This window comes from Podarcis muralis, chromosome 7, assembly GCF_964188315.1.
Source record: "Podarcis muralis chromosome 7, rPodMur119.hap1.1, whole genome shotgun sequence".
Classification (NCBI taxonomy): Eukaryota; Metazoa; Chordata; class Lepidosauria; order Squamata; family Lacertidae; genus Podarcis; species Podarcis muralis.
This window is the reverse complement of record NC_135661.1, coordinates 88,603,959-88,615,999: the sequence shown is the minus strand read 5'-3', so window position 1 is coordinate 88,615,999 and position 12,041 is coordinate 88,603,959. Positions and strand designations below refer to the sequence as shown.

Below are 12,041 nucleotides of genomic sequence, written 5' to 3'. Positions count from 1 at the left end.
GGAGACTCTTGAGAGTCCCATGGACTGCAAGAAGATCCAACCGATCCATTCTGAAGGAAATCAGCCCTGAGTGCTCACTGGAAGGACAGATCCTGAAGCTGAGGCTCCAAGACTTTGGCCACCTCATGAGAAGAGAAGACTCCCTGGAAAAGACCCTGATGTGGGGAAAGATGGAGGGCACAAGGAGAAGGGGGCGACAGAGGACGAGATGGTGGGACAGTGTTCTTGAAGCTACCAGCATGAGTTTGACCAAATTGCGGGAGGCAGTGGAAGACAGGAGGGCCTGGCGTGCTCTGGTCCAGGGGGTCACGAAGAGTCGGACACGACTAAACAACAACAACAATCCCCGGCAAGATGGAAAACCTTTCCAGGACCCCCAGCAAGATGCCCCGATTCTTCCATCTCCCCCTCACCTGAATCCAGTGCCTCCAGCGCAGCCATCATCCCACCAGCAAACTGGCTAGCGTCCTCTTTGGTGCCAAAGTTGAGTCCCCAGACTTGGCGAGCATCTCGCCACTGGTGAAAGTTGGGCGTAGCCTGGTTGTATTTTAGCCCTTTCACGATGGGGCTGTTGATGACCACCTTTGGGAGAGGGGGGGGGATAAAAAAAAAGCTGAGCCAAGAGGGATTTTGCCAACTTGGTGCCCTCCAGCTGCCTACCACACCCATCAGCCCCAGGCAGGGTGCACAAGCATTTTGGACCCTCCCCTGGCGCCAAACCCGACCCCTTTCCGGTGCCAAGACCTGACCCCTTTGAAGCGACCTGAGAGCCAAGCGAGGCTCTGCTGCTCCTTCGCTTCCGTCATTTTGTAACGGCAAGATATTCAGTGGCTCAAAATAAGAGGATGGGAAAGTCTGAGCCATGATCTCCATTCTGCGTTTGTAAGAAATCGATATTTTAGTGTGGCACTGTTGGAACTCCCTGCCTGTTGACAGCAGCCTCAGTTTGCTCCGTCTGTAAAATGGGCATGGCAGCAAACTCAGATTCGCGGGGAGTTGTCAGAAGGCCAAGGACTCCTTGAAAACATGCAGTGGTTTAACAAAGTGCAAAAGGGGATGCGAACGATGAAGTGACCTAGCCAGCTCCCCCACAAATCCTTCCCCTCCCTCTCCTCTTTGCAGGGGGTTGGAAGTCGGTATTTCAGTGTGGCACTATTGGAACTCCCTGCCTGTTGACAGCAGGCAGGCAACTTCACAGCACCCTTTTCGGTGCACGCTAAAAACATTTATTTGTACCTGGAGAGGTTGGGAACATTGACACGTGCGTCCATCTGGTTTTTAGTTTACTGCTGAATTTAATTTTCTTCTAATCTATTAGCCTATAATTTTACAGTTTTGTAAACAGCTTTGAGGCAAGTATAAATTCTACGAAATTACGTAAATAAATAGGGGAGAGCCCCGGACACAGACCCATGCACCCCAGGAGAGGGAAAAATAAAGAGAAAGAGCCCTTTTGGGTACCAGAGCCAGGGGGGTTGCTATGGCGACACTGGAGATGCTCTAACACAGGCTTCCTCAACCTCAGCCCTTCAGGTGTTTTTGGCCTACAACTCCCATGATCCCTAGCTAGCAGGACCAGTGGTCAGGGGTGATGGGAATTGTAGTCTCAAAGCATCTGGATGACCGAGGTTGAGGAAGCCTGCTCTAACATCACAGGAGGGGCAGACCTCCCCTTCCCTCCCTCGTCTTTGCTGTGGGGGGGGGGGGGGTCCTTACCTGTTGGTCCGGCTGCATCTTTCTCCCCACGACCCTGAACGTGTTGTTGACGGGGCTGTGGTAGATTTGGATGCGGCTGAAGGCTTGGGGGCCGCTCCCCGCGGGCACCCATTTCTTGTTGGCATCATCATACAGCATCACAGTGGCTCGGGTGGTGCAGACGACGGACTCACTGGGTTTGGGGAGGGAGGGGAAACAGGGAATGGGGGGCACAGGAAGGAGAGAGTGAGGCTAAGCCAGGGCACAAAGACCCCCACCAGGAAAAGCGTGGGGCAACACAGACACACACACTTTGAGGGTACCAGTGTAAGATGCATCGTCAAAAGAACTGGGCTTCTATATGATCTTGGCACCTAGGATAGCTAATTGCATCTCTTTTTGAAAAAAATAGTTTTTACTGAATGATTTTATGCTACAAAAAACATTACAACCATACTACCACAAAATACAACTGAGAAATATAAATTACATGCATCAATATTTTTGTTATTTACTGCCTTATTTCCTCCCAAACATTCCATACAAAACACACACACACACAAAAAATTAATGATAAAAATGAAAATAAATATTTCCCCCCTTTTTTATCTTACAAAACCTTTTCTTCAGTTTTGACTTCCTGTCAAGTCCCATCGCATATGTTTTATCTTACAATTGAATGTACACAATAAACCTTTCGATATAAATTTTCCAGTGTATTCAGAAAACATAATAAATCCTTAATTGTTATCCACCGCCTTTTACTTCCTTTGTCACTCGAATGCTAATTGCAGCTCAATGGAAAAACAGCCCAGAATTTTACACTGGCCGCTGGGTAGCGCTCAGTCCGGAACTGAGATACAATCGAGAAAATTACACATAAATTGAGATTTCAACAGGGACGACCTGCATTCTTTGGCTACATATATTGCAGAATCGACATTTTCAAAACAACTTTCATTGCCGGCTGGCACATCTGGAACTTGACTCGATAATTCCCTTATTTATTTCACAAACTACCAAATAATGTCAATGTTCTTTACAGTGGCACCTTGGTTCTCAAACACCTTGGTACTCAAACAACTTGGAACCCAAACACTGCAAACCTGGAAGTAAGTGTTCCAGTTTGCGAACTTTTTTCGGAAGCAGAACATGCTCCGTTTTGAGTGTTACGCTTCTGTTTTGAATGCTATGCTGACATCTGTTTTTGCTATATATTTTTCATTATTGCAGCTTTCATTTTTGTTTCTGTGACTGTGTGGAACCCAGTTCAGCTGCTGATTGACTGTGTAACTGAAGTACATTGTTTATTGCTTTCATTTTATGGATCGATGGTCTCGTTAGATAGTCAAATTCATGTTAAGTTGCTGTTTTAGGGGTTGTTTTTAAAAGTCTGGAACGGATTAATCCATTTTGCATTGCTTTCTATGGGAATGTGCACCTTGGTTTTGGAACGAACTTCCGGAACGGATAAAGTTTGAGAACCAAGGTACCACTGTACTTAGATTTTCATTATTTTGACCCCTGCGTACACATTCCACATGCTTAGTTTCCAGTTTTGTTCTTCATCTTTTTATTTTTACGCATCGTAAAATGAAATAAAAAATATTTACGAACACACACACAATATCCCAGCCCCAAACTTCTTTCAATACAGTCAAATTTAGAATAGTAGCTGGTAAAAAAGCAGGTAGAAAACACCCCACTCCCATCTGAAAAAAGCACTACCCAAGGAAGAGGAAGGAGCTGTTCCGATGGCATTAAGCAAATTGCATTTCTCCATTATGCAAATATGAACAGAACCCTATTCTTCTCTGTGCTCAGTTTTAAAAGAGAGAAGTTGACAGTCCGAGGACTGCAATGTTATACTGCCATGTTTATTTATTTAAAAGCTTTCTGTATTGCTTTTATGACAAAACTGCCCCCCCCAAATGCATAAATAAATGAGTTCTTAAGGCCCATTTCACAGACACCAGAGATGAGGACTGCCAGATATCACTCGGAAATGGGTTCTGTAACTGGAGAGCAGGGGACTCAGATAAGGGCACGTTCCTTAAGAACTTGCTCTCAATTTGTGGACTCCAACTTTTTGACCCGACAGCCATCAGGGTTGCCACTTTTTTTATTTAAAAAACTAGGCTTGCTCCTCTGCATCCTAACATGCCAAAAAAGGGGGGGGGGCAAGTGATGCTCTCCCCTGTCTATTGAAGAAGCATACCTTTGCTGGAAAATTTTAACTTCCCCTTAAAAAAAATCACTTGCAACTGATGTGCATGGCTGGTGTTAAAGGCAGAGGAGCAGGAGCAAGAAAAAAAGTTGGCAACCCCAGCTGAGATTTTTTTCCACGGAATTCAGAAGCATGCCTTGTGAGGCCTGTCACAAACACAGCGAGACCTGACACATGGCCTCCATCGGTGTGGATGGAAAGTTCTGGAAAGCATCAAGTCACAGAAGCCCCAAACAACAGGCAAGAGAAATGTACTGTTGGCAGGGAGAAGAGTTTCCGCGGCCCCTTCTGCTTGGATTCCCCAGAGGTCCGGCCTTATATGGGTCCTCCGGGGCCAGTGGCGGGGAGGGGGGCAAAGGCACGTGCTTGCCCCTGGAGCCTCTGGGCTTCTTCCTCTTGTCTCCAGCCTCCCCTGCTGCCTCCAGCTCTCCTGCTTTAACAGCACCGAAAGCCCCTTGGAATAACAGGTTCTGAATTGCCCAAAAAAGATGTGAAAGTATTTTTGTATGCCACAACTGCTGCACGGATTTTACTAGCCAGAAAATGGAAAACACAAGAACTACCAACGGTAGAAGAATGGCAGATGAAGATGATGGAGTTTATGGAGCTGGCTGATCTCACCGCGACCAGAAAGAAGAGGAACATCAAGAAGTTTGGAAGAAATTTAAAGACTACTTGAATAAATATTGTAATATTAAAGATATGTAATCACTTGAAAGAATCAATTAGGCCTAGGATTAAATTGGGACCAAATATATAAATAAGTAAATGTACGATAAGAAAAGTTAGGAAATATGATTATGTCTGTGATATGGTTTATGAAATAATGATATTGGAAACTGCTATATATAATTACCAAGAAATTCAAATGGAAGAGATTTGAGGAAGTCAAATAATATGTTTATGAAGATGGATCTTAATTAATCAATTAAGTGTTAGTGTGGTGATGATTTGTTGTATTTTATGTTTTATATTTTTTTCTTCTTTTTCCTTTTTCTGTTTCATTCTTTTTCCTTTATTATTGTCAACTTCTTCTTTTGTTATGTCTATTATGGAAAATAATAAATATTATTGTAAAAAAAAACACAACAGCACTGAGAGGCAGGCAGAAATCCATCAGGTGCAGCTCACTTTGCCACGGACAGCTGCCCCTGTCGAATGGCTGCCTGCTCAAGGCAAGAGGCAACAGGGCAGGAGCGGCAAGATGGCTGAGAGTCAGCTAAATACGTATATCTACCCAACGGGGAAATGGGAACCAACAAACGCTTGACCAAGGATAAGATTTGGAGACTTGTGAAATAGGTTTGGGGACTTTGAGAAAGGCGGCCCACGGTTTAAACCACCTGTTCTACAATTAAAAATTGGGAAAGGAGTACGGCAAGGCTGTATATTGTCTCCCTGCTTATTTAACTTATATGCAGAATTCATCATGCGAAAGGCTGGGCTGGATGAATCCCTAGGCGGAAATAAGATTGCCAAAAGAAATATCAACAACCTCAGATATGCAGATGACACAACCTTGATGGCAGAAAGTGAGGGGGAATTAAAGAACCTTTTAATGAGGGTGAAAGAGGAGAGCGCAAAATATGGTCTGAAGCTCAACATAAAAAAAGAAGATCATGGCCACTGGTCCCATCACCTCTTGGCAAATAGAAGGGGAAGAAATGGAGGCAGTGAGAGATTTTACTTTCTTGGGCTCCATGATCACTGCAGATGGTGACAGCAGCCACGATATTAAAAGACGCCTGCTTCTTGGGAGAAAAGCAATCTTAAAAAGCAGAAATACCACCTTGCCAACAAAGGTCTGTATTGTTAAAGCTATGGTTTTCCCAGTAGTGAAGTGAGAGCTGGACCATAAAGAAGGCTGATCGCTGAAGAATTTATGCTTTTGAATTCTGGTGCTGGAGGAGACTCTTGAGAGTCCCATGGACTGCAAGAAGATCCAACCTCTCCATTCTGAAGGAAATCAGCCCTGAGTGCTCACTGGAAGGACAGATCCTGAAGCTGAGGCTCCAAGACTTTGGCCACCTCCTGAGAAGAGAAGACTCCCTGGAAAAGACCCTGATGTTGGGAAAGATGGAGGGCACAAGGAGAAGGGGACAACAGAGGACGAGGTGGTGGGACAATGTTCTCGAAGCTACCAGCATGAGTTTGATCAAACTGCGGGAGGCAGTGGAAGACAGGAGGGCCTGGCGTGCTCTGGTCCAGGGGGTCACGCAGAGTCGGACACGACTAAACGACTAAACAACAACAAATTCTACAATTAAGTTCATTGGCTAGCCAATAACATTCTCTTTCAGCCGAACCCACCTCACAGGGCTGTTGTTGCGAGGGATAAAGTGGGGAAGGAGCGAGGCCAAACCACCCTGAACATCTTAGAGGGTAAACTGGTGATAAATAAATACACTGGGAGGGATGAGGGAAGCCGTACTCCTCTGCCACAGCTGGCTGCCGTGGATTATGGGAGTTGTAGTCCAATGCTACCTGGAAAAGCCACAGAAATCCCTCACTCCTGGTTTAACCCAGCTTCTGGCCTGAAGCTCAGTGAAAACCAGGTGCCTTTGGGGAAATCCCCAAGCGGGGCAGGAGTGCAACAACACACCCATTTTGGCTAGTAGCCACCGATAGCCCTCTCCTCCTCGATTTTAAAGCCATCCCTGCCTCATGTAGGAGGGAGTTCCACAGGCTAACTCTGTGCTGTGTGAAGAAGTCCTTCCTTTTATCAGTCCCAAATCTTCCAACATTTGGCACCCGTTAGTTCCAGTACAGTGAGAGAGGAAGACGAAACTTTTCCTGACGCTGCTTTCTCCATGCCATGAATAATTTTACAAACTATCATGTTGCCACTTACACAACTTTCCTCTAACCTCAGAAGTCCCAAACGCTGCAACCTTTTATTCGTCCCTCCCCTTGATCATCTTGGATGCTGTTTTCTGTACCTTTTCCAAACTCTACTATATCCTTTCTGAGTTAAGGCAACCAGAACAACACACAGTCTCCCAAACGCAACCGGATCACAGATTTGCACAACGACATTCTATGAGCAGTTTTATTTTGAACCCATTTCTGAATTATCCAATTATCTGGTTATCTCCTGCTTGGACTACTGCAATGCGCTCTCCGTGGGGCTACCTTTGAAGGTGACCTGGAAACTACAACTAATCCAGAATGTGGCAGCTAGACTGGTGACTGGGAGCGGCCGCCGAGACCACTTAACACTGGTCCTGAAAGACCTACATTGGCTCCCAGGACGTTTCCAGGCACAATTCAAAGTGTTGGTGCTGACCTTTAAAGCCCTAAACGGCCTCAAAGGCCCAGTAGACCTGAAGGAACATCTCCACCCCCCATCGTTCTGCCCGGACACTGAGGTCCAGCTCCGAGGGCCTTCTGGCGGTTCCCTCACTGCGAGAAGCAAAGCTACAGGGAACCAGGCAGAGGGCCTTCTCGGTGGTGGCTCCTGCCCTGTGGACCAGATGTCAAAGAGAAGAACAACTACCAGACTTTTAGAAGACATCTGAAGGCAGCCCTGCTCAGGGAAGCTTTTAATGTTTGATGCATTACTGCATTTTAATATTTGATTGGAAGCCACCCAGAGTGGCTGGGGAAGCCCAGCCAGATGGGCGGGGTATTAATAATAATAATAATAATAATAATAATAATAATAATTTACTATTATCCCTAGCATGGAATTTGCCTTTTTTCACAGCTACCACATACTTGACGTCTTTGTCTACTTACGACCCCAAGGTCTCATTCTTGGTCACTCCCCGCCAGTTCAGACCCTGTGAGCGTAGGTGTGAAATTTACAGAGTTTATTTGGCCTGACATGCCTCATTTTACCCTGGTTTACAACAAATTGCAATTGCAGCCTTACCACCCATTCACTTAGTTTGGAGAGGTCCTTTTGGAACCCCTCACGATCTCTTTTTGTTTTAACAACCCCGAACCATTTTAGTATAATCAGCAAACTTTGGCTACCTCATTCCTAACTCTAGATGGTTTATGAAGGGGTTAAAAAGAACAGGACCCAATTCTGACCTTTGGGGGGGGGGGTGCAGAGAGAAAAGGTTTCCCCTTTCTACTTCTCCCCCGTTGGAGAAGTGTCCGGTTCCTGATGCACAAGAGAACTCAGGAATTGTCGGCGAGGCATTTTGTCAAGAACCTATTTGAGAGTTCAAGGACCCTAAGTCACTTCTGCCTACATGCTTGTGTTTTTAAAATAAATAAATACATTATTACGGTCGGAGACCAGCTTATAAAACACACTTGGGGGTACAATCCCAGGAGGATAACAAACAAGATGATGGATTTTTCGGAGCTAGCTGACCTGACTGGAAGAGTCCGTGACCAGAAGGAGGAGGAGGAGTACCAGGAAGAATGGTCGAAATTTAAAGACTATTTAGTTAAATATGTCAAGTTGAATTAAATGGAAAAGCTTGCAAATATCAGATAGGCTTAGGATTGAAATATGTAATGTGATGAATTAATATGTTTAATGCTAAATTGGAAAGAAAGAAAGATGTTACGTGATTAAGTTAATTTTATAAGAATACTGGTTTTGGAAAACCGTTAAAATGATGATGTACACTGAAATTCAACCAGGGGGATACGAGGAAGTCACTTAACAATGTTAAAAAGATTAGTCTTAATAAGGTTAGGATTTTTGCTTGTTTGTTTATTTGTTTGTGTGTTTAAAAATTTTGTGGAAAATCAATAATTTTTTTTGGAAAAAAGCCAGAAAGAAAACAAACATTTAAAACAATGTACAACAATAAATTTAAAATTTATAAATGTGATAAGTGTATAGACGCTTAAAACTTTAAGATAAGCTACCGCAGACAGATGACCCACGGTCACCCATGGAACAGAGTTTGGGGATTTTCTTAACAAACTAGTTTGAGTCGAGTGATGGTGTGCGCCTACAGATCTGTACACAGAATCTGGCGACCGTCCGGGTCGTCTTCTGATCTTTGCCTAACAGGAAAAGTCTAATTTTTGGCTTTTCCAGGAGGTCAGCGAGCCTCACCAGAAGGGGATCAATGGTCTCACTACGTGCCTCTTCATAAAAGGAACATCTAAGGAACAAGTGCTCTGGGCTTCCTATCTCCCCCAATGAACAGGCGCAAAGTCTCTGAGCGTACGGGACTTTTTAAAAAGGCTCCTTCCAGGATATGATTGTTTAAACTCAAAGAACTCTGACAGCTTCGGGAGACAGGACTTGTCCTTGCAGAAGCCAGGCTGCCTCTGCTTCAGGCAAGGCTTGTTCTTCTATAGCCTTGATTTTGTTGTCGTTTAGTCGTGTCCAACTCTTCGTGACCCCCTGGACCAGAGCACGCCAGGCACTCCTGTCTTCCACTGCCTCCCGCAGTTTGGTCAAACTCATGCTGGTAGCTTCAAGAACACTGTCCCACCATCTCGTCCTCTGTCGTCCCCTTCTCCTTGGGCCCTCCATCTTTCCCAACATCAGGGTCTTTTCCAGGGAGTCTTCTCTTCTCATGAGATGGCCAAAGTCTTGGAGCCTCGGCTTCAGGATCTGTCCTTCCAGTGAGCACTCAGGGCTGATTTCCTTCAGAATGGAGAGGTTTGATCTCCTTGCAGTCCATGGGACTCTCAAGAGTCTCTTCCAACACCAGAATTCAAAAGCATCCATTCTTCGGCAATCAGCCTTCTTTATGGTCCAGCTCTCACTTCCATACATCACTACTGGGAAAACCATAGCTTGAACTATACGGACCTTTGTCGGCAAGGTGATGTCTCTTTTTAAGATGCTGTCTAGGTTTGTCACTGCTTTTCTCCCAAGAAGCAGGCGTCTTTTAATTTTGTGGCTGCTGTCACCATCTGCAGTGATCATGGAGCCCAAGAAAGTAAAATCTCTCACTGCCTCCATAGACTTGATTGCTTTATCCTTAACGACACTTCCCACCAATTGAACTTCGCGCAGCGGAATGGGTGCAGAAATATATTCTGGGGAAAACCCACATGCGGCTCAGGGGATTGGAGTCACCCTGCCCCCCCCACCTCCTGTCGCAAGCCTCAACAGCTCCTGACCTCTGTGTGGCAACTGCACAGCTATCGCTTAACCCGGGGGTTTCTGCAAGAGGAAGCTGAGAAAAGGCTTGTTGAAACCACCATCCGCAGAAATTCTGGCCAAGCAGACGCTCCAAACTGGGCTGCTGAACTCTCCTGATCTTGCAGAGACTCCGGGGGCCGGGGGGGGGAATAGCGTGTGCAGACATGAAGCCTCAATGGATAGAGAACTGGATCCGTATGACCCGAAACATTCGCATGTGCACACACACTCCATCTCTGCACAGGTTACGACGACTGGCTATAGAGAGGTCTCTCTCTCTGCCTCAGTTCCCCACTCTGTAAAACGGCCACTGCTCAAAGGAAATGCAGCAGCTCATAAAATATAGTTTGCAGAGTTAAAGTGTTGCAGAAAGGGTTAGCTGTCCTAAGGCACCGCTAAATCAACATTAAAAGATTTATCAGCTCCATCTGGTACGCAGGTTGAGACCCTCTCTGCCAGTGGACTGTCTGGCCAGAGTGGTGCATGCTCTGTTATCACCCACTTGGACTACTGCAATGCGCTCCACGTGGGGCTACCTTTGAAGGTGACCCAGAAACTACAACTAATCCAGAATGCGGCAGCTAGACTGGGGACTGGGAGCGGCCGCCGAGACCATGTAACACCAGTCTTGAAAGATCTACATTGGCTTCCAGTACATTTCCAAGCACAATTCAAAGTGTTGGTGCTGACCTTGAAAGCCCTAAACGGCCTCGGCCCGGGATACCTGAAGGAGCGTCTCCACTCCCATCATTCTGCCTGGACACTGAGATCCAGCGCTGAGGGCCTTCTGGAGGTTCCCTCGCTGCGAGAAGCAAAGTTACAGGGAAGCAGGCAGAGGGCCTTCTCAGTGGTGGCACCCATCCTGTGGAATGCCCTCCCACCAGATGTCAAAGAGAACAACAACTACCAAACTTTTAGAAGACATGTGAAGGCAGCCCTGTTTAGGGAAGCTTTTAATGTTTAATAGGTCATTGTATTTTAGTGTTTTGTAGGAAGCCACCCAGAGTGGCTGGGGAAACCCAGCCAGATGGGAAGGGAAAATTAATAAATTATTATTATTAAATGTATGAGGGCAAGCCACATGGGGACGTGTTTAACATACAACTGCAGGGTTCTGCACCGCAGATGCAAAATATGAGCTTATCTGCAACCAGGAAGCCCAAATTCCAAGGCTGGGCTGGGTTATGCAAATCAAAAAAGAAGAAAGGTGTTTGCAATTTAATCCGCTTAAGTAGTACAGGGCTGCCAGTCCACCATGGGGTGGGGGGGGGGGAGGAAAGAAAAGGGTTGTGCTTGGAAAATGGAGGGGCATCCTTGCGGAACGTTTCCATGCAGAATGCTGAGGACTAGAACCTTGGGAAGGCAGGTGGGAAAGAGAAGTAACTCTATAGGAAGCCGGTGGCAAGGTCCGCACGGGACTCGAGGTGCCTGGGCAGGCAGACCACCGTGTGCCCCAGCCGATTTCCACGGCCGTCTCTTCTCCGCACCCAATCATACCCCCCCCCCAATGCACACAAAGCTGTCAGGTGAGTTCTTCTCCGCCAGCTTCCTCTCTTAGCGCAAGGGTGCTCAGATAATTGTGGCAACTGGCAGAACAGGAAAAGCAGCCAGGCTGGCAAGGACTCTGTGTGTGTGCGTGCGCATGTGCGCTCATGTGTGTCTTTTACTGTCTGGGGTCTTCATGCGCAAGGAGGGGGGGTATAGAAGGAGCTGATAGAATGCAACGGGGGGAGAGAGGTTGACCAAGGTCTGGGACATAGAAACAACCACAAAACCACACCGTTTGTGCGCACACATGCGCGTGCCAAAAAGAGCCTGAGAAGAGCCCGAGTGCTGGATGAGGCCAATAATGGCCCAGCTCCTCTTCTCACAACCAAGCAGATGTACGCGGAAATCCACATGCGGGATCTGAGCGCAAGAGCAACTCGCCCGCTCCTGCTGCAGCCTTGCTGCCACAGAGTGCGCATAGCCAGGGTCCATCGATTGCCCTCTCATCTAGCAAAAGAGGGGATATTTTCGCCCGTTGGGTCTGGGCATCCCCAAGCAGCC

At 46.5% G+C, this 12,041-nt stretch overlaps 1 protein-coding gene across 2 annotated transcripts in view; it reads right to left on the bottom strand.

Moving 5' to 3' along the window:
- Positions 1-12,041, bottom strand: part of VASP (vasodilator stimulated phosphoprotein) — a 42,323-nt gene that overhangs the window by 10,653 nt on the left and 19,629 nt on the right. For both annotated transcript variants that reach the window (XM_028741905.2, XM_077932400.1), the window contains exons 2-3: positions 1,717-1,888; positions 414-582 (exon numbers count right to left, since the gene is read on the bottom strand). In XM_028741905.2, coding sequence (XP_028597738.2) covers positions 414-582; positions 1,717-1,888 — 341 coding nt within the window. The remainder of the gene's footprint in view (positions 1-413; positions 583-1,716; positions 1,889-12,041) is intronic.